Raw genomic sequence first — 24,088 nt, 5'->3', positions numbered from 1 at the left:
TGTCGTAGGTTAACATATGTGCCACGTAGTACGCAAAACTTAGAGGATCCTATGAGAGGTGTGTATAAATAGAAGATACGCCCATGTCCCACATATGCTCCACAGAAATCACTGTGACCAGCCAGTGATTTTCGCACATTCAAAAACATTTGCATTTTAAAATTACCATTATTTGGGAAAAAAAAAAAAAGAGGAAGGGGTGGTACTACTAGCTTATTGCTAATGATATCACAGTACCACATTTTGTAAACAATAATTTGAATTTGTATATAATATAATTTAGAGATAATTTCTTTAAAAGTATTTCGGATTGGAATGACAGTCATAGGCAAGATGTCAGCAGTGGCCAAATGAGAAACAAGACACTGTGTGAAAAAGGTTTTACAAAACTTCCCAAAGTGACTTGACCTGTGTTAAAACTGGGGGGTGGACCCTTTAGGGCAGATTCTGTATAGGACGCAGGTAACTGTGGCTGCCTAAGATGTGGCTGAGAATTGCATCTGTCTTAAAGACCAGACGCCTTATCCACCCCCACCCGCCTTTGGTATCTGGATAAAGCGAGTCTCTTCCTTCACCTATTCTAAAGCTAAACTGGTGCCTTGATGGCAATTTGTGACACCGTCATATGCGCTTCAAAATAGTAAGGGACTTCCCTTCCTCAGTTTGCCCGTCAATCTTGAAGGGAAACCCATCAGGCCTCTGAAGGGGGCGTCCTGCCGCTCAGCCCTGGAGTATTGAAGTTTATGGGGGTTGGACACATTTCAGCTTTCAACATCCGTAGAAAGCGTCTTGCCATCTCTTCATGCTAAAAAGCAGACCTCTTAAGTGTAGCGCTTCAGTTTTGAAGACTTTAAACAGTGTAATCCAAAAATGATTGATAGAAATTGATTTGGGCCGAGAAGGAAAATAAAAACAACGTTAACATAAATTTCAGCCGAGCGTGTAAGTGACTCAGAGCACTGCTTGAACTGATCTGTTGGCTTATTTATAAGATTACAATAAAACCTGAGATTGAATTCTTCACCTGATTCAGTTCCTTATTGATTGAATCCTTTTAGACTCCTCTGTAATTTGAGTTGTTTTTGTTGGGTTTTTTTTTAAGCCAAGCATACAAACATCAATTATCCAAACTGCATCTAATTTCCTTACATTTTTTTTCTTCATTTGTCTGCCACGGGATTAGAGACATGATTAGAATACAGCTGGATCCTTGGGGGAGGGAGAAGAACCTCCGTTAATGAGTACCGCCACATTAGGAATTAACATCGCATAACATCTCTTTCTTTGTGGTTAATAATACGAGCAGATGACTTAACCAAAACTTGGTGCACTATGTCTAAAATAAATAAGAAAGATGGAAGCTAGCATCTGCTGGAACGTATAAGAATTACCATACTGGGACAGGCCGAAAGTCCATCAAACCCAGTATCCTTTTTCCAACAGTGACCAACCAAGGTCCCAAGTACCTAGCTAGATCCCAAGTAGCAAAACAGATTCTAAGCAGCTTATCCTAGGAATAAGCAGTGGATTTTCCCAAGCTATCTCAATAATGGCCTATGGTCCTCTCTTTTAGGAAATTTGCCAAACCTTTTTTTTTAAATCCTGCTAAGCTAACTGATTTCACCATATTCTCCAGCAATGAAATCCAGAGTTTAATTACACATTATGTGAAGAAATATTTTCTCCGGTTTGCTTTAAATCTACTACTTAGTAGCTTCATTGCATGTACCCTAGCCGTAGTATTTTTGGGAGGAGTGACTAAGCGATTCACATCTACCCTTTCCACGCCACCATTATTTCACAGACCTCTATCATATCACCCCTGAGCCGTCTCTTCTCCAAGCCGAAGAGCCCTAGCTGCTTTAGCCTTTCCTCACAGGAAAGTCATCCCATCCCTTTTATCAACTGTTTGATGCAAAGTTAGGGTGTCTCTTACTGGCTGAGAGGCCGTCCTCGAAACCGCACCACAGAAAACGGAAGTATGGTGCACCTGCTGCCAAGGGAGGTCAAAATAAAGTATATTCTGCCTCTATATTAATGATGATTTATTAACAGATGCAAAAGAGGAGAATCCAGGTGGAGGTCTTCAGGCTTTAAGTGCTTTCTTTAGCCATCTTGGCTGGCTATAAGAAGAGAACCAATCTACTGTTTAAAAAACAAACAAAAAAAAAAAGGTAGGATGTGGGGGATTTTAATATAAGGTGAAAATGGGGGCCTTTTTATCTGGTATAGCGCACTACAGGGTATTAAGCGCAATGTGCAAATATAAAATAGAGAGACCAAAAATATCACAAAAATCGTTTCGCCCACATTTGATTTCTAGATAAGAGAAAGTTCCTCCTTGTAAATCATAACTTATTGTAACAGGGAGCTTATCTCGTGAAGTCCACTGATGCTGAATAATTTCCTTGAAGGGGGTGCCTCAGCTGAATGCCCAACAAAATACCCCGTTTCATTTTCTTCTTGTTCAGGGGCAAACTCATGGGCACAATCTGCTATGTTTTTAGTATTGGGGATATCCCTGGTGAACTTTCTAACTTAAGGTAAGAGGTTCCCACAGACTGATACACCTCCCACGAAAAACAATTGACATCGATTTTCCAAATAGTGAATTTTACAAATAAAGTTCCAAAGCGCAAAATAAGGGATACACGAGCAGGTCTTTCGTATTAGACCAATTAGAGCCGACCCCCTCGGATACAGCGTTAGGCTATCAATAATTGTTGGATTAGAAGCCTTTTTATCTGGCACATTTCAGTCCTGCGTTTTCTACATAGTAAATGACAGTAGATAAAGACCTGAACGGTCCATCCAGTCTGCCCTATAATTAAATGCATTACAATTTCATGATCAAATTGTCTTTTTCTCTTTGTTCTTTCTGGGCCATAGACCTTAGAGGTCTACCCGGTACTGTCCTTAGGTTCCAACAAATGGAGTTGCTGTTGAAACTCACTCCAGCCTATCCAAACCATCTCCTTTGCTGTTGAAACTCACTCCAGCCTATCCAAACCATCTCCTTTGCTGTTGAAACTCACTCCAGCCTATCCAAACCATCTCCTTTGCTGGATTCAGACTCTGAAAGTTTGCTCGTGTATATTCTAATGAGAGATCCTCTGTGTTCATCCCACGCTTTTTTCAATTCCATCACAGTTCTCTTCTCTACCACCTCCCTCGTGAGGGCATTCCAGGCATCCACCACCCTCTCCATGAAAAATAATTTCCTAACATTACTCTTAAGTCCATCACCCCTCAACCTCAAATTATGTCCTCTAGTTTTACCAATTTCCTTTCTCTGGAAAAGTGGATAACAACATCAGCTTTAGAATTCTTAGTTTCTTCCCTAATTATACACAGTATATGACACTTCACTATTTTAGGCTCCTTGACTTGTATTCCAAGGTTAATGCTTCTGATGATGGAATCTTCTAACAGCAATAATTTTCTGGGTTGAGCCTTCTTATTTTTTTCTACTAGTGTAAGTTAAAAAAAAAAAAGCAATAAGAGAAAAAGCTCTTTAAAGCATTAGAACAGTGCTTGGAAGAGTGGCAAATGCAGAGTTCAGATAGCCTTACATTCAGTTCAGCATAAGTGGAAATAACAGCATGTGCCTGTTTTTCGATTCTTAATTCACACATTCTGAGCTTCTGTGTACTCAGCGGTGAATATTTAAGGAGAACTATCATTAACCTATTGTTAGAATATAGGCCTCAGTTTGCTTACACTCATTTGTCAAGCAGATGGAAACAGAGAAAGCCAATAATACTACAGTAGTTATCATTCTTCCTACAAAGGAAGTCATCAGATGTTTCAGTCATTAACCTTTGAATTGAGAGTAAAATATCATACGCTAATAGACCATCCTGACTCGACACAGGCTGTTTCGGCAATGGAACCTTCATCAGGAATCCTTAGAGGATGCGATTTTGTTGGATCTGCTGAAGTAAGAAAACTTAGAGAGAGTGTAGGTTTAAACATGGATTTGAACAGCAGCAAAAAAGCAGGTTGTTGCCTCCATAAACCGCAGCTAAGATAAGGTTAGCTTAGCTTTTTTTTTGCTGCTTTTCAAATCCATATTTAAACCTACGCTCTCTAAGTTTTCATACTTAGCAGATCCAACAAAATCACACCCTCGCTTAAGGACTCCTGATGAAGGCTACAATGCTGAAACACAGCCCTTGTAGAGTGCAGTGGTTATATTAGTGTGTAGTATTTTACTTACAAACCTGTGTGCTACTTCTAATAAAGATTTTATATATTGGATCACTCTGCTTCATCCGTTTGGTCATATTCGTTTCTATCCTGTCAGAGGACCCCTGAGGAAGGCAAAGTACTGTCGAAACACAGCCCGTGTAGGGTCTGGTCTCATTCCTTGAGCATTAAGTGTATGGTGCAATTATTGTAACAACTTTGACACAGATGTTCTGTACCTTATATGTTTCTGTTATATGGAATTTTGTGTACAATAAACACTATGTCAAACGTGCCCCTGCCATGATTGGATGCTTACAGTTAAGCCAGGTCTACGTCTGGTATAAATGCAGATGCCTAAACGTAAATCATCGATACAGGGTTATGCTAGTATTCTATAACAAAATCCGTAAGCCATTATTAACATAGCTTAGGGAAATCCACTGCTTATTCCTAGGTTAAGCAGCATAAAATCTGTTTTACAATTTGGGATCTTGCCAGGTGCTTGGGACCTGGGTTGGCCACGGTTGGAAACAGGATACTGGGCTTGATAGACCTGCTTGGCTGTCCCAGTACGGCAATTCTGATGTTCTCATGCGAGCCAAGCATAGGAAAATCAAGACATTGTGACATCACAGATGAGTTTGGCTCTTAGACATTATGACATCATAATCTGGGCTCTGGAATGTTGTCACTGTTTGAGTTTCTGCCAGGTACTTGGGACCAGGGTTGGAAACAGGACACTGGGCTTGATGGACCTTCGGCAGCGGCAAAGAAGGCAAATAGAATGTTGGGCATGATAAAGAAAGGAATCTCGAGTAGATCGGAGAAAGTTATAATGCCGCTTTATAGGGCAATGGTCAGACCACACTTGGAATACTGCGTCCAACATTGGTCTCCCTACCTAAAGAAGGATATAAAACTGCTGGAGAGGGTGCAGAGACGAGCAACAAAACTGGTGAAGGGTATGGAGAGACTGGAATATGAGGATAGACTTATAACACCAGGATTGTTCTCCCTTGAGAAAAGGAGACTGCGTGGGGATATGATCGAGACCTTCAAAATACTGAAAGGAATCGACAAAATAGAGCAGAGAAGATTATTTACACTGTCCAATTTGACACGGACTAGAGGACATGTAATGAAGCTAAGGGGGGACAGGTTCAGGACTAATGTCAGGAAGTTCTGCTTCACTCAGAGAGTGGTTGACACCTGGAATGCCCTCCCAGAGGAGATTATTGCGGAATCGACCGTCCTAGGCTTCAAGAGCAAACTAGATGCATATCTCCTTAAGAGAGGCATATAAAGATATGGTGGACTATAAATTACATCAATGTGTAAAATTGGTATTAGTCAAAACACTAACCAAAATAGTAAATTAGGTGAAGGAAAAGATCATAATAATATTATCCAAAGTGGAATAGTGGCGTGGGTATCTTTCATAGATCATAAAAACCTTCACCAATATTAAATAATGGATTGACTAATATTGTGAACATGTGAAATGTAAATAAGACTCTCTACATGTTGAAACTCTCTACATACTAATATAGTGAAGATAATGAAAAAATGACTAGTGCAAATCATTGAATCAAAGCGACTCAGGCATTGAAAAATTAGCTAAAGCTGAAACTAGCTGAGATGAAGTGTCAAGTGCTGTGAACAACCTGAAAAAAGTGGCTAAAGCTGTATACTACAACTAGTGCAAAAAAAAATATATATATATATATTGTATAGCTAAAAATTCACCTATTATTAGACTCTACAGTTTAAAGAATGGCTCATGCTAAAAGGGCTAAATATTTGTATATAGATATTTGGTTAACTGCCCAACCTAATATCAGCAGAGCTAAATGCAGTATATGCAGCCAACAAAAGGATGTAAATTCTATGATCGCTAAAATAGCTGACCGAAACTGCAGAGAAAGGTGAATAACAATCAAACAGCTGATATAATAGTCAGCCTGACAAAATAGGCCAAAAACAGGCACTTAGCTTTTTCAAAAGTAGAAGAACGGCAACATATTACTGTGCCGGTGGTTACACTGTATATCTTATTTTATCCGACGGGACCCGTTTCGCCGCTAGCGTGCGGCTTCATCAGGGTTTTAGTGGTTACACTATAAAAGGAATAAGATACAAAAAATATATTATACTAGCTGCCATAAATGCAATAATTTATCTAAACAATAAACACAGCAACTTACTTCAGTGTAGGTAATTCAGAACGTTCTTACACATTCTTACAGACTAGAAAATGGCGCTTTATACTCATAAGACGCCAGCGCATGCGTAATGGAAAAACCTGATACGGTCGTCTGATTGGACAAAAACAATTCTCCATATCATTCATTCAAAATGAATACTGATGTCAAGCAACAGAATCATATAAACACGGACCAATCCACAGTTGTGTTTAAACCAAAAGGATGTATGCTGTTAAGGTTGTATATCCACCTTAATTCCCTCTGTTTGAGTCTCTTTACCCTATCGCCACCTCGTTGTATTGGGGGTTCGTGGTCGATAGCTAGGCAGCGGAGATCATCAAATTTATGGTTTAAAGCAGTACAGTGTTCTACAATGACCTCAGAACACCTATTACGTTTAAGATTTGACTTATGTTCGGAAATCCTTGTCTTCAAATCTCTTGTAGTCATACCTACATACAGCAGATCACACGGACAGATGATAACATATACGATAAACGTAGATCTACAATTGGTGAAATGTTTAAGTACGTATGATTTTTTATCCTGAGGATTTGTAAAAATTTTTGATTGTAATGTGATATCACAGGTGTTGCATGAAAGGCACTTAAAGTGACCTTTAATATTATGAGTAGTCATGTTGGTTTTCATAGTCGATGGACACAAAATTTCTTTTAAATTCATGTTTCTAGAAAAAGCAATCCTGAGATTTTTATTTTCAAAGATTGGGTGTAACTTCATAATGTCCCAGTTATTCTTAATGATCTGCGCTACCTTATTGCTGTTTGAAAAAAATCTTAATACACAAGTCTCAGCGTCGTCTTCCAAGATATTTTTCTTCCCAGTCTGTAATAAAAGATCTCTATTTATATATTTGGCACGTCGTCTAGCCTGCTTTAACACTTGAGATGGATATCCGCGTAAAGAAAATCTTTCTTGTAGAGTCCTTGATTGTTTATTGAATGCATCAAGTTGTGTGCAGTTCTTTCGGATTCTTAGCATTTGTTAGAACAGATTTGAATAGTTCATTTCTGGTTGAATATTGTAAAGTACAGAGGATTCCAAGAGGGCTCAGAGTCAATATTTATCCACAAATTTTTAAGGAGGATAAACAATTTATAGAACAATGGAATATGATTCTAAATAAGTGCTCATTGGACATTATGTTACTTATTATAGAAAAAAGCAGAAACGTTGTAGCAAATTTGATTAAACAAAAAGATGAAGAATTAGAAAACCTGAAAAGTAATACCACCACAAACGATTTTGAAATACAGATGAAAATGCTAAATGATAATATTGACAAATTTAAGGAACTGGGACATTATGAAGTTACACCCAATCTTTGAAAATAAAAATCTCAGGATTGCTTTTTCTAGAAACATGAATTTAAAAGAAATTTTGTGTCCATCGACTATGAAAACCAACATGACTACTCATAATATTAAAGGTCACTTTAAGTGCCTTTCATGCAACACCTGTGATATCACATTACAATCAAAAATTTTTACAAATCCTCAGGATAAAAAATCATACGTACTTAAACATTTCACCAATTGTAGATCTACGTTTATCGTATATGTTATCATCTGTCCGTGTGATCTGCTGTATGTAGGTATGACTACAAGAGATTTGAAGACAAGGATTTCCGAACATAAGTCAAATCTTAAACGTAATAGGTGTTCTGAGGTCATTGTAGAACACTGTACTGCTTTAAACCATAAATTTGATGATCTCCGCTGCCTAGCTATCGACCACGAACCCCCAATACAACGAGGTGGCGATAGGGTAAAGAGACTCAAACAGAGGGAATTAAGGTGGATATACAACCTTAACAGCATACATCCTTTTGGTTTAAACACAACTGTGGATTGGTCCGTGTTTATATGATTCTGTTGCTTGACATCAGTATTCATTTTGAATGAATGATATGGAGAATTGTTTTTGTCCAATCAGACGACCGTATCAGGTTTTTCCATTACGCATGCGCTGGCGTCTTATGAGTATAAAGCGCCATTTTCTAGTCTGTAAGAATGTGTAAGAACGTTCTGAATTACCTACACTGAAGTAAGTTGCTGTGTTTATTGTTTAGATAAATTATTGCATTTATGGCAGCTAGTATAATATATTTTTTGTATCTTATTCCTTTTATAGTGTAACCACTAAAACCCTGATGAAGCCGCACGCTAGCGGCGAAACGGGTCCCGTCGGATAAAATAAGATATACAGTGTAACCACCGGCACAGTAATATGTTGCCGTTCTTCTACTTTTGAAAAAGCTAAGTGCCTGTTTTTGGCCTATTTTGTCAGGCTGACTATCATATCAGCTGTTTGATTGTTATTCACCTTTCTCTGCAGTTTCGGTCAGCTATTTTAGCGATCATAGAATTTACATCCTTTTGTTGGCTGCATATACTGCATTTAGCTCTGCTGATATTAGGTTGGGCAGTTAACCAAATATCTATATACAAATATTTAGCCCTTTTAGCATGAGCCATTCTTTAAACTGTAGAGTCTAATAATAGGTGAATTTTTAGCTATACAATATATATATATATTTTTTTTTTTTGCACTAGTTGTAGTATACAGCTTTAGCCACTTTTTTCAGGTTGTTCACAGCACTTGACACTTCATCTCAGCTAGTTTCAGCTTTAGCTAATTTTTCAATGCCTGAGTCGCTTTGATTCAATGATTTGCACTAGTCATTTTTTCATTATCTTCACTATATTAGTATGTAGAGAGTTTCAACATGTAGAGAGTCTTATTTACATTTCACATGTTCACAATATTAGTCAATCCATTATTTAATATTGGTGAAGGTTTTTATGATCTATGAAAGATACCCACGCCACTATTCCACTTTGGATAATATTATTATGATCCTAGGAGTGGCAACTCTGAGATCTTTTCCTTCACCTAATTTACTATTTTGGTTAGTGTTTTGACTAATACCAATTTTACACATTGCTCTCCTGATTAACTCCTTTGTGGATCTTTTTGTAATTATTAGTTAATCTTTTCTCTTTTTGATTACTTTTGGACTATAAATTACGCCAGGTGTACACCTGGCAGGGCCTCCGCGTGTGCGGATCGCCGGACTTGATGGACCGAAGATCTGATCCGGAGATGGCAGTTCTTATGTTCTTATGGTCTGTCCCAGTATGGCAGTGCTTATGTTCTTATATTAATGTAAATTGTACTGAAAAGTATAGGATTCAGGATATTAACACAAATCATGTTAACTGAGAATAATTAAATAGCTAAATTTCAGCATAGTGTATGGGTTGAAGCTTAGGGGATTAAATATTTGTCTATCAAGGCAGGGATGTGGTGTTTGGTTTTATAGGCGAGAAGTAAAGCCAACCAACCCTTCCACCCCCATAATTGTGCAACTTCCTTCCTTAAAGAGTGCTTTCAGCAGAATATACAGCATGTCTAGTAAAGGATCAATGACAGGAATGAAATAAAGAGCGCAGGCGGGACACGAGGTTTAGCCACTGTAATTATTTTTCATAGTTTACACAGCTCAAATAGAAGGCGACTATTGTTACTGAATGTGGCTCACAGCTCAGCTAAGGCTAACGTGCAAATACCGACAAGCATTTTCATCTGTAACAAAGGTGCCCGTCTTTTAGGGATACGAGTGCCAGCAATATGAAATGCTGTTGGGGCTATTAATTGGAATTTGGGTGCATTGAAGAGACACCTTTGCTCTTACTGGAAACAACTTTGCCTGAATTATGGCTCACAATTGTTCAACCACTGTTAGTAGACCATGTGGGATATCTAATCTAATCTTCGATTTGTATACTGGGTCATCTCCCAACCGAGCTCGACTCGGTTCACATATAATTAAGATGAATACATAGAAAGAGGAGGATGTGAGAGGTAAGAGCTATAGTATTATCATTTCGTTGATACTATATAAGGTCTTGTCCTGTCATATCCTATTAAGTAATGCCATGCTTATGAGTACTATCATGCTTCCCTATGTATTGTCCTAACACGTCATGATCTACATTACTAGACCCTGTTATATTTTATTATGTATGTCAACTTGTAACCCGTTCTGAGCTCTTCTGGGATGATGGGATATAAATCCAATCCAAATAAATAAATAAAAGCACAACAGGAAAAGGTAAACACAAAAAAACCCCTAAGAACATAAGAACTGCTAGGTCAGACCAGTGGTCCATCGTGCCCAGCAGTCCGCACACACAGCGGCCTTTAGGTCAAAGGCCAGTGCTCTAAATGAGTCCAACCTCATCTGCGTACGTTCCAGTTTAGCAGGAACTTGTCCAACTTTGTCTTCAATCCCTGGAGGGTGTTTTCCCCTATAACAGCCTTCAGAAGAATGTTCCAGTTTTCCACCATTCTCTTGGGTGAAGAAGAACTTCCTTACATTTCAACTATCCCCTTTCAACTTTAGAGAGTGCCCTCTCGTTCTCCCTACCTTGTAGTGGGTGAATAACCCGTCTCCACTAAATCTATTCCCTTCAGTATCTTGAATGTTTCGATCATGTCCCCTCTCAGTTTCCAATTTTCAATGGAGAAGAGGCCCAATTTCTCTAATCTCTCGCTGTACGGCAACTCCTCCAGCCCCTTAACCATTTTAGTCGCTCTCTCTGGACCCTTTCGAGTAGTACCATGTCCTTCTTCATGTATGGCGACCAGTGCTGGACTCAGTACTCCAGGTGAGGGCGCACCATGGCCCAGTACAGCGGCATGATAACCTTCTCCAATCTGTTTGTGATTCCATTTTTTTATCATTCCTAGCATTCTGTTCACCCTTTTCGCCGCCGCAGCACATTGCATGAATGGCTTCATTGACTTGTCAATTAGAACTCTTAAGTCTCTTTCCTGGGCGGTCTCTCCAAGTACCACCCCAGATATCCTGTATTCGTGCATGAGATTTTTGTTACCGACACGCAACACTTTATACTTATCCACGTAGAACCTCATTTGCTATGTTGATTTCCATTTCTCGAGCTTGATTAAGTCACATTGCAGATCTTCACAATCCCCCTATGTCTTCACTATTCTGAACATTTCCTAAATTGTGCCCTGCTCTCATTTCTGCCAGAGCTCCTTTTGTCCTTCAGATTATTTCTGGCACTTTACTGTCACTCGTATTTCAAGGCAGATAGGAGCTGCCATTCTATACTATAGTATTTCTCAATTTTGAGTTGTAGGTAAGAGAAACAGTGGGGCAGTTAGGAGCACTTGATATTAGACTGGTTATAGGATTTATCTACTCAATTGCATATGTAGCAGTGCAGACCAAAAGAGAATGCAAACTTGATCAAAATGATGGTATAACTATTTCAGCCTTCCAAGTTGAGATGGCAATGTCAAGTCACCCAAAATAATGACAAACTTTTTGTACATTCTTACCCTAGAATTGGGATGGGGAGGGGAAGTGGTAGTAACAAGCTGGTTATATTGCTTAGCTAAGGACATAATGGAGGATTGATCAAGCTTATAGGGCTAACATCTGGGAGATACTATCGCAGTGCGTGAGGGTAAAGGGTGATGGCCACAGTTAAAACAATGCAAGAAGATATTCTTATACAAGGCTGGAAGACAGTAGGCAGGGGTAACCAAGCCAGACTGGGTGAGCCATGTGTTCTAGTATTCTGATGCCTATAGTACATACGAACAGCCGTTACCATGTCAGACCAATGGTCCTCCTAGCCCACTATCCTGTTTCCGCAGTGGCCAATCCAGGTCACAAATAGCTGGCAGAAACCCAAAGAGTAGCAACAGTCCATGCCACCCATCACGGGGCAAGCAGTGGCATCCCCTATATTAACTTTTCCTCTAGAGACTTGTCCAAGCCTAATTTTAAACAAAGCAACACTAACCACTTTTACCACATCCTCTGGCAATGAGTTTCAGAGCTTAAGCACAGTACCAGGTAAAGCTTTGGATTCTTGCCCAGAAATAGCTAAGAAGAAAAATTAAAAAAAAAAAAAAAAAATTAAAATTGAATCAGGTTGGGCAGATTGGATGGATCATTCGGGTCTTTATCTGCCATCATCTACTATGTTACTATGTTAAGTATTCTTTGAGTGAAAAACTATTTCCTCCTTTTGGTTTTAAAGATATTTCCATGTAACTTCATTGAGTGTCTCCTAGTCTTGTAATTTTAATAGAGTAAAAAATCAATTTGCTTTTACTTGTTCTACACCACTCAAGATTTTGCAACAGGGTTACCCCATAAGCTATTATTTTTCCTGTGCAGATAGATGCATTTCAGCTAACCTTTTTTGTATTATGTCAAAACTTACATTAACTTCAGTGCTTTCTTTTTCAAAGTTAGCATGCATGATTAGTAACAAGATCTTATTGCATAAAATGGGATCTACATGTTAGCCTAATGTGACCATTTATTTTTTTCTTCAAAACGGGACAGGACCACACCGGTCCTCCCCCTCACGGTTCCATTTTTTAAAATCCCGATGGCTGCCTCCTGTCCTGTCTACTGGCAGTGGCAGAGCGGCACACAAGACCTGCCTGGTTCCGCGCCGTTCACTGAATGGCTGCCGTCAGCTCTCACGAGAACTGATGGCAGCTATTCAGTGAGCGGCCCAGGACCAGGCAGTCACCGGGATTAAAAAAAGGTACTGGGGGGGGGGGGGGAGGGAGACTGTATATGCTATGGTACTTGTTTCTTTGGCCCCTGAAAACGGGACATTTCGGCGTCCTGAAGCTGTGCTTGAGGACAACGGGATAGGCTACCTAAAAACGGGATGGTTCCGTTTAAAACGAGACGTATGGTCACGTTGTGATAGCAGCATTAGCACACTTCTACAGAAAACTTCACTGGTTGCCGATGGAGGCAAGGATCATCTTCAAGTTTGCCTGCCTTTGCTTCAAAACCATAACAGGTTCATCCCCAATCTACCTGTTGCACCACTTGCACACATAATACCTATCTGTTTACCTTCCCCCTCCCTGAAAGGCTGTACCTACAAGAGATTCCTTGATAGAACTCTGTCTTTCCAAGCAGGCAAATGGAATAAATGCCTAACCACCCTCATTACAAATACTCCCTCCTACCAATCCTTCAGGAAATCAATTAAAACCCATCTCTTTGATAAATTTCTCAAACTCCTTCCGCCTTGTATCCCCAAAATACTTGTTGAACCTCTGACCTGCTTCCGGTTATACCTAACCACTCTTGGCTCTCTAATGTAATTGAAAGCATTTTCTGTAACATCGCTGTCTGTACACAGTCTCTTCCTCTGTAAACCGCTCTGAACTGCTTGTGGTATTGCGGTATACAAAAATAAAGTTATTATTGATAACTCCAGCTGTAAATTCTTTAAAATTTGCCTAAATGCAACAATGTGGGTAAAGTAAGAGAAATGTAAAGAGGAGAAAAAAACCCCCAGATCAATTTAAAAGCAATCTAAAAAGCTTCACATTATCAATAAGATATTTTTCAACTGATCTCTACATGGGTAGGGGTAGGCTAGATGCACTTCTCTTTACGAGAAGCTTGGAGCGATATGGGGACCAAAACTATGCCAGGGTACGCCTGGCAGGGCCTCCGCATGTGCGGATCGCCGGACTTGATGGACCTAGGGTCTGTTCCGGAGATGGCGCTTCTTATTTTCTTACTTCCTTCTTTGTTTACATAAGAATTGCCGCTGCTTGTTCAGACTAGTGGTCCATCTTGCCCAGCACTCTGCTCACGCGGCGGCCCTCTGGTCAAAGACCAGCACCCTGAGACTAGCCCTACCTGCGTACGATAAGAACATATAAGAAATGTATTTCTGCCCCTCCTTTTGTACCAATTAGTCTGTACAATGTCAACTGTAATGTTTTTATTTCAAGTTGTATTTTATGTACCCACCTTTTAAATTTATTTGTATTTCGCTTAGAAATCTTGATAAGCGTTTAGCTCAAATTTTTTCACAAACTTGATAATGTGAAAATTGCCTTCAGGAAGCTTGTCACTAGACGTATCATGAAGTGGTGTCGGCAGGCAAATACGAGGAGAACAGCATCCAAAAAGCAGCTTCCATGATGCACTCTATTATCCACAGTGGAAATCGGCTCGTGACAATAGGTCTTGGCTGCTTGATGTGTCATAGAATCGCCAGGAATAGCAAATGCTGCCACCGTGCGAGAAAATATCTCCCGGTATGGAATTTCCAGTAGAGAGGGCACATAAATCTTGTACAGTTTCCTTATGCCAGTATCTCAAGGGGCAAGATTTCTCTTAGCTAAACAGTATTGTACAGAAATAATATGATTTAATGGAGAGATTCCAGTGACCACATAAGCCACTGTATGTCAAGTGGATTTGGGTTTCATTTATTTCCAAGACTGCTTTAGAGTAGAGGATGATTTACTGTTGATAATGTTTTCTTGTATAGAAACATAATGGCAGATAAAGGCCAAACAGTCTATCCAGTCTGCCCATCCACTATTCTCTGTTCCTCTAAGAAATCCCACTTGCCTATCCCTGGCCCTCTTGAATTCAGACACAGTCTCTTTTTCCACCACCTCTTCCGGGAGTATTTCCTTAGATTACTCCAGAGCCTGTCACCTCTTAACTTCATCCTATGCCCTCTCATTGCTGAGTTTCCTTTCAAATGAAAGAGACTCAACTCATGCGCATTTATATTACGTAGGGATTTAAACATCTCTATCATATCTCCCCTCTCCCGCCTTTCCTCCAGAGTATACAGATTGAGATCTTTAAGTCTGTCCCCATACACCTTATGATGACGACCACATACCATTTTAGTAGCCTTCCTCTTGACCGACTCCATCCTTTTATGTCTTTTTGAAGGTGCGGCTTCCAGAATTGTACACAATATTGTGAATGAGATCTCAAAGTCTTATACAGGAGCATTAATACCTCCTTTTTCCTACTGGCCATACCTATCCCTATGCAACCTAGCATCCTTCTAGCTTTCACCGTCACCTTTTCAACCTGTTTGGCCACCTTAAGATCATCACATACAATCACACCCAAGTCCCACTCTTCTGTTGTGCACATAAGCTCTTCACTCCCTTATCTATACCCTTCCCTCGGGTTTTTGCAGCCCAAATGACCTTGCATTTCTTAGCACTAAAGTTTAGCTGCCAAATTTCAGACCATTCTTCAAGCTTTGCCAGGTCTTTCTACATGTTGTTCACACCATCCGGTGTATCTACTATATTGCAGATTTTGGTATCATCCGCAAAGAGGCAAATCTTACACCCGACAACCTTTAAGCAATATCGTTTATAAAAATGTTAAAAAGAACAGGCCCAAGAACAGAACCCTTGAGACACACCACTGATAACATCCCTTTCCTCAGAGGGATCTCCATTGACCAGTACCCTCCATCGCCTTCCACTCAACCAGTTCTTGACCCAGCCCGTCACTTTGGGACCCATCCTGAGGGCACTCAGTTTATGCCTGTGTGGAAGGAACACTGTCAAAGGCTTTGCTAAAAATCTAAATACACCACATCTAGCGCACATCCTCTATGTTCTGTTTAATTATGCCCGCTTTTTAAATTTTGTTGAAAAGGTTATAGCTTACTATGTAGAGACTGGCTTCAGCATTCTGAGAAAGAAAAAGATAATCCCTTGGATTTATTTCTGTTTATTTATCCCATCTCTTTTATATTTAATGAGTGCTGTGGGAAACCACACAATTGGGTGGTTTGCCGCTGAATTTTACACTAAAATTAAGATGAATGTGGTACTCTTAATGGAGAGCTGCACCATCACAGCTTCATAATTTAAAACTTTTAGCTTGGTGTCATTATTAATACATATTTCTAGTGCAGTTTTGATTTTTTTTATGCCACTTTAAACTTCTGTTGTCAAAACTCATTGCTCTATTTACTTCTCCCTCACACTCACACCCCCGCCAGCTCCCTGAAAAATTAAATTTAAACCTTTCGACTCACACCGTGACAAAAGCTGAAAAATGAAGTTGAAGAATCGAGTGGGAAGTTGTCTGCGGAAATGCAGGGGGGAGAAAAAAAAAACAAACCCTTAAATTAATACAGAACATCCCTGGAGTAGCAAAAGGCTGAGCTGAATATAAATGTGTGCTTTTGTTTACGCATCAAGTCTGGAGTTTGCTGTGCGATGCTTCGTGCGTTTCTTTTGCCTTCAGTGAGCTCTGGCGTGCCTTCAAAAACAGACAGATCCATTTATATAGCCGAGAGAGTGCATTTACATTCACGTGGGTTGTGCTTTCAGTGAACTAATAAAACCAGATTGTAATAGACAAATTTTGAATGGCAAAATACGAGATATTTATTTAAAAACTTATACCCCGCTTCAAATTAAGTGATTCACAAGATACTTACACAGTTTTTAAAAACAATACAAAGGGAGGGTGGGGAACGGACTTAATTTATATATTGAAGATGATATTAGAAAAGAAATTCAAGTGATATATATATGATTAATTTGATGTAATATTGTACACTTGTTGTAAGATTGAAAAATGAATAAAGAATTGGGGAAAAAAACCCCGATACAACAAATATTTTTTTTAAAAAACACAAAAAAGTGAGCAGCTTTCAAGAAAAGGCCTGTATAAATAAAGTTGTTTTTAACACCTTTTTAAATCTCCGAATGTCAGAAAGCATCCTAAGCGACCCTGTCAGATTATTCCATAGTAGCACCCCTGCCACTGAGATTGCTGAAACCCTCATTTTTGCACAATGTACGCTTGTCAGCCCTTCACTAACTGCCCGTAAAATCCCCTCTGTCCTCAGGGCTCGACCTGGTTGATATACTTCCAGCACTGATTCAGATACTAGGGGATATGAAAGTGTATCACTTTAAAAATCAACAAAAAGAACTTTATAAACAATTCGGTATTTCGCTGGTAACCAATGAAGTCGTTTCAGTAAAGGTGAGATATGATTGCGTTTGCTCCCTCAACAGATTAACCGAGCTGCTGAATTTGAACAACTTGCAATGCTTTACATCTGGCAGCTATAATCCCTAGATACAACGCATTACAGTAATCTAATTGTTGAATCATAATGTGGCAATATCACTTTTAATCTACTAAGCACTCGCATATGGAAGAAAGCAGACCTGATCACAGCCAACACCTGTGCCTGCATACTCCAGGTAGCATCTAACCAAACCCCCAGTATCTCAAGTTGTTAATGTACTGTAATTCTTATATTATTGATTGCAATATATTGTGGCCACCTCCTAGAGCGGTGTATCGCAAACTGTGTACCACAGCACACCAGTGTGCTTCCTGAGATTTCTGGTGTGCCGCGATGGACTGGCGAGGAGGAGTCGTCGTCCACGCCGGCTGCCTGCCTACAGGATGAGGCACGTCCTGCAGGAAGTCAGCAGGCGTGCACGACTGTCCTCCTGGCTGGCGTCTCTCCTTTTCTCCCTGCACCTCCCGGATCCCTGTAACGGCAGGGTTGCGGCAAGATGGGCCTCCGCACATGCACGGACACTGACGCAATGATGTCACTCATGTGTGTGACATCATCGCGTCAACCTCCGGGTGCCTTCCAGCCGGGGCACTGCATTTAGTGTGCCGCCGGCCGGAAAAGTTTGTGGGACACCGTTCTAGAGTCTTCTTCCTTCCCAATGAATATCACATAAGTCTTTGTAAGACTGAGTGCCAGCTTGCGATCCATCATCCATGTATTGATAGCTTGTAAATACATGAACAATTTTGGTTGCAGCTCCATGTCCAATCATCCATTGCAAAAATAACCATGATTATCATCATTATTGCTGTTGGTTTACTCAAAGTGTGCAAGGGTGTGCCCCACAATACTTGATGGATTGCATATCACCTTATGCTAGGATGCAAATGCTTCGTTCAGCAACACAGCGGAACTTGACTATACCGTCTAGAAAGGAGTTAAGCCTGAAGACAGTGAGAGAAAAGTTTTTTTTCATGTAGTGGTACAGATGAGTGGAATAAGCTCCCTTCTTCCATTAAGCAGCAAGAAAGTTTGCAGGCTTTCAAGAAGTTGTTAAAGTGTCAATTGTTCGGTTGTATGAAATACACAGTATGACTTAATCAGCTTTGGGGTTTTTTTTTTTCTTTCTTTTAAAAACATCCTAAAAGGATGTAGTGGCCTCCTCATCTCCCCTTATAGCCACACCCAAACCTCCGGTGCCTTTTAAAATCAAAAGTTTTGTGGGGAATTCTGGAGAGAAGAGAAAGGTTTGTCCTAAAGGCTAAAAGATTGTTATGACTACTACCGTGCTTCCCTGAAAATAAGACAAGTGTCTTGTATTCATTTGGGGCCCAAAAAACGCACTAGGTCTTATTTTTTTCATGTACATGTTCATCTCTCCCTTCTTCTTCTTCACCTCAATTCTTCCCCTTTCCTTTCTCCCACATGTGCAACATCTTTCCTCCCCTCTCACCATCCCCTTCATTGTGCCTTTCCTCTGCAGCATCTTTCTATCCCTCCTTCCTTCCCATCTCCCTGTGCAGCAGAACCCTTGCCCAGCTTCCATCCTTCCCAGCCCTCGTGCAGCAGAACCTTTGAGTCCCCCGCTGACCCTCCATCCTTCCCTCCCAACCGATCCCCACCAACCGCGACCATAAATACCTTCCGGTGGAGGCGCGTCGCGGCCTTATCTCTGGGACCTTCTATGTAATGATGACATCATCAGTAACGCAGCAAGGCCGCGAAGCAGCCTGTGAGTGCTGCTGGCCTGACGCGCCTCCGCCAGAAGGTATTTATGGTTGCGGTCAGTGGGGATCGGTTGGGAGGGAAGAATGGAGGGTCAGCGGGGGTTCAGCTGTGCAGCAGGTCAGGGGGAAGCGCGGCTGCCTACGACTAGGGTTTATTTTTGGGAGTAGGGCTTATATTAAGACCTACCCCGAAAATCATGCTAGGGCTTATTTTCAGGGTAGGTCTTATTTTCGGGGGAACATGAATTGATCCTTTTGGGATGACAGGGCTGTTTGCTAAAAAAATAAAAATAAAAATACAACATTAAACACATTTTCCTAGACTGTTCAAAATTATGCCAACTTTTATAGAAATAAGGCATCTTGGTTAAATCTTTTATTTCTTCTTGTAGGTTGAAGCTATCCTTGTCAACATTTTTGGTGGAATTGTGAACTGTGCTATCATAGCAAATGGCATTACCAAAGCATGTCGAGAACTTGAACTGAAGGTACCACTGGTGGTCAGACTTGAAGGTAAGCGCGCACGCACACAGGCGCATCAGTGGCTGAAACGATATCTCATGTGTACCAACCCTGCTTCTGCCCAATTGGCAGAGTGAACTCCGTCTGCTATCCCATCTCTGCACGAGCTGGCACTCTTGGGCTGCCAATCTCACCGTACCTCAATCATGTCATACCTTCCATTTTCTCCAGCTTGTAGAACGTCGGCAAATTCATGAAAAACAGATACCTTGTAGTTGAGAATGACCCATCCCCACAGAATCTGTCTTCATCCCTGCAAGCTCTACCCTCATTACATTAGGGATTTCTATTCCGCCATTACCTTGCGGTTCAAGGTGGATTACAAATGATTTGTCCTGAGATTAGAAGTATTTAGGGAGTAGTTTGTACATTTCTTTGAGTTGTTAAGGATTACATCTGAATTGTCATGATATTAGAAGTTCATATGTAGTAGTTGCAGGTGTTAGTTCGGTTTTATGTGTTTTATGAATAGAAGGGTTTTTATTTCTTTTTTGAAGGTTTTGTAGTCTGTGGTCGTGGTCAATAGGTATAGAGTTGTGGGTCAAGTTTTGCAGCTTGAGTGGCTAGGAGGTTGTCGTACAGTTTTGTTTTGTTTTTCTTTTGACGTTTTTGGTTGGAGGGTGTGTGGGTTCTATGTCTGGTTGAGGTAGATTGAACTAGTCGATTGTTCCAATAGGCTGGGCTGTCTCCGTTTATTGCTTTAAATAGTAGGCAGTAAAATTTGAAGTGTATTCTCGCTTGTATTGCACAACCTTGAACACCATGGGATGGGGCAGAGACAAGGATAAAAGAACCAAATTTTCCTATTGTCCCCCCCCAGGAAACTGGCATGATGTACTGCAACATTTTTGATTGATTTTTTCCCCCCAGTATGTTTAATTGTATTGATTGTTTGATCAGACTTTGGTGATCATCCCTCAATGTAAATCAGTGTTTATAATTATAAAATTCAAGTCTGTTTTTTATACTCCTAGAGCACATGGAAAGGGACATCAGATCTTGTTTCTGTCAGAGTTGCAAATCCAAGTTCACAAAGATAAGAAGATCCAAACAGTAACAAAGCCTTGATTGCTTTGTTGCTCAAGTTAAGATAACTATTGCATAAAAAATAAAACTAAAATTGCTTGCTATTAGTTTTCAAGGACGCTGATAACATTGACAGACTCTTGCATACATGATGTACATGTAGTGTTTACTTATGAAGGGAATTTTTAAAAATAAAGTTATTGAAATAATCTCTGAGTTTCTGGCATTGGAGGAATCAGTTTCATCGATTACTATTGTTTGAGATTTGTGAAGTTAGGCGATCGTCTAGGAAAACTCGTCTTTTTATGGAAGTTTGGGATCCATATATTCAAAACCTTTCACCTAAAGCAAGAAGTTTAATTCTCAATGATTTACATTGAAGCTAAGGTTGTTTAGTTCTAATGTCGGGGGGGGGGGGTTTCTTTATTTTTGTCAACTTTCATTTGGAGTGGGGAAATTGGTTAGGGAATTTTAATTATTGTGAATGTTTATTTTTGTACATAATATCTTTTTGAATATTTATATGTATTTCTATTCTATTTCTTTAATAAAATGTTTGAACATAAATAAGGGGGGAGAAGGGGAAGGAGGGATGGAGAGAAGTAGATTGGGGATGGGGTTAAGGTATAGAGGTATGAGGTGGTTAGTTTGGAAATATATTTTGGAGGAATATGTATAAAAATTAGTATTGTGAAGATAATTGTATGAATATTTTATTGTATTATATTAATATAATACAATAAAATATTCATTACAATTATATTCACAATTATTATTATTCACAATAATTATTATATATTTATTTGATATTTAATGGCAAATTAATATTTAAATTGAAAATTATTTCACGTTTCAGTTCAGTTAAAGAGAACACCTAAGCTTTTCTGGGTCTGTTTAAATATTTACTATATTAGTATTCAGACAGAGCAAAAAAATATTTTTGAAAGAATCTGTTTACCTTTGCATTGTTTTTGAAAAGCTTCACACATGCATTAAAAAAAAACATTAAAGAAAAGATAGTTTCCTTAAGCATTGTAATAAATTTCCCCAGGCATATGTCTTCTTCAAGATAGATCAAAAGAGCCTGCACAGTGTGCCTGGAAGAATTTTAATGAGTTCAGTAATTCACAAATTTACAAGTTAAATCATTACCTATTGATGTAAATATAGCAGACTTAAAGGGTTAGAACAGACATGGGCATCTCCGGTCCTTGAGGTCCGGAAATCCAATCGGGTTTTCAGGATTTCCCCCAATGAATATGCATGAGATCTATTTGCATGCACTGCTTTCAATGCATATTCATTGGGGAAATCCTGAAAACCCGATTGGATTTCCGGACCTCGAGGACCGGAGTTGCCCATGTCTGGGTTACAAGGGCACTTTCTCACCAAAGAATGTTTTCTGTGGCATGAATTATCTTTTACAAGACATGCTGAAGCCCTTAAACTATAATCATTAGCTTGACCAAATAAACACCTCAGGGGCAATTTGAAGACCATGACTGCATGTAACCCACTAGCTTTCGTTTGGATTTCCAAAGCAAAAATGTACCTAGTTTCACTGTGAATCTTGCTGTGAGTACATGTAAGATTTTATTGGGAAAGTATGAACATAGAAATGAAAATTCAATCCACATAGATATTTTTCCTCCTGAACTTAACCATTCCTCTAGGAACAACACTTCTTGTGGTAGTTAAAAAAATATGTCTTGTAACCTAGTGAATGATATTCAACAGCACACCTGTTTCTCTATCTTAAAATGTTCAGATATACCCAAAAATGGGGGGGGTTTCATCTTATATTTGGGTCAGTGCCCACCCACCCACCTCCCAGACTTGTTGCAGGCCTCCGCCGGGCCTGCCATATGATCTGATGGGCCAGGACAGGAGGGATCCCTCCCATCTTCTGTCTCGACCGACTGACAATTTTTTTTTTACCTGCCTAACGCCCCTTTCCCTCCCCCCCAGTACCTTTTTGAATCTCTGGTGGTCTAGTGGTGTACCGGGCAGGAGTGAGCTTTTTGCGCTCCTGCATGGCGCCAAGCCGCTCCCTGAATGGCTGCAGCCAGTTGTCGCAGGATTTGTGAGATCTGGCGGCAGCCATTCAGGGAGTGGCTCAGGGCAGGAGCATAAAAAGCTCGCTCATGCCCAGGACACCCCTGGCACATTTCTATTTAAATTCAGTCCCACAGTCTTTCACATATGTGTAGTTTCTGCTTATTGTCCAGATGTTGTAGGGTGACCAGTCCTGGTTTCACCCCATTGTACTTATATGCTAATTTCCTTACTGAACTTTACATTTCTATGCATATAACAGATAGAAAAACAGGACTGACAGTCTGTATTCTCCTAGGACAAGCAGGATGAGTCAGCCACATATGGGTGTTGTCCCAACAGCTCCCAATTTGCGGATAAGTTCTCCAATAGCTCTCTGAGCACGTGCAGTGCCCGGTTCTTGACATGGAGATGTGGTCACCCTAACCAATTGGATCCATTAGGTTCTCCTATCTGTGCCTTTCTCTTCTTCTGCCAACTGCAGACTCCGTCCCCTTCTGTCCCACTGCGCCATAAGCCTGGAACAAACTGCCCAAATCTCTACAGCGAGCCCTTGTCTCTGGCAGTGTTCAAGTCCAAGTTAAAAGCCCACCTCTTCGAGACTGCTTTCAGCCCCTAACTCTTCTCACCTTGGGTTCTGCTTCCCCAACCTCTATATGTCACGTCTGTTGGACTGTAAGCTCTTCCGAGAAGGGACCATCTATTTAATGTCAAAACGTACAGCGCTGCGTAAGCCCTTCAGCGCAATGGAAGCGATAAAAAAGTAGTAGGCGTAGTTAAGAGAATAAATGACTCTCTTGCCGCACACGTACGCTCGAACTTAATTATTGCGTAGTGTACAGAGCGCATGGCTCTCATTTAACACTGTTGTCCCTAATTGATTTTAGAAAAGTTGTCTTTTATTTAAAACTTACGGCTCCTTTTACTAAGCTGTGTTAGGGCAGTAACGCGCAGAATAGCGCGTGCTAGACGCTAACGCCAGCATTGAGCTGGCATTAGTTCTAGCCGCGTAGCGTGCGCTAATCTGCTGCATGCGCTTAAAAACGCTAGCGCATCTTAGTAAAAAGGAGCCCTTAATTATAATGACTTTATTTTGCATATTTCATTTTAGGGAGATTAAATATGTGAACTTTATTTTCACTGTGTTCTTTGGGGAGTCCATTTAATGTAGCAGATTTGTGTAGTAGAGCTTAAGCCAGCTTGGCCCACAGCCTCGCATCTTACGCACAGTTGGATGAAATCAGATTTCATCCGTCAAATCTGTCTTGATTTTGTGGGATTATGTGGACAAATCTCTATTCCCCCAACCACATGGTAATTACAAGGTGCTTCATTAATAAATAGGGAATGGTTTAGTATTCTTTAGCCATAATAAATTTATACAAATTTCTGGTATTTTACTCGCTTTATCCAAAATAAAGCAGCACAACTA

The 24,088-nt window shown here is 40.1% G+C and overlaps 1 protein-coding gene across 1 annotated transcript in view; it reads left to right on the top strand.

The window, feature by feature from the left end:
- The window catches only part of SUCLG2 (succinate-CoA ligase GDP-forming subunit beta), a 185,600-nt gene that overhangs the window by 146,276 nt on the left and 15,236 nt on the right, over positions 1 to 24,088 (top strand). Inside the window, exon 10 of the mRNA XM_033926731.1 lies at positions 19,446 to 19,566. Within this exon, the coding sequence (XP_033782622.1) occupies positions 19,446 to 19,566 (121 nt within the window). The remainder of the gene's footprint in view (positions 1 to 19,445; positions 19,567 to 24,088) is intronic.

Source organism: Geotrypetes seraphini, chromosome 17, assembly GCF_902459505.1.
Source record: "Geotrypetes seraphini chromosome 17, aGeoSer1.1, whole genome shotgun sequence".
Taxonomy (NCBI): Eukaryota; Metazoa; Chordata; class Amphibia; order Gymnophiona; family Dermophiidae; genus Geotrypetes; species Geotrypetes seraphini.
The sequence above is the reverse complement of the archived record's forward strand: the minus strand, read 5'-3'. Positions and strand labels throughout refer to the sequence as shown.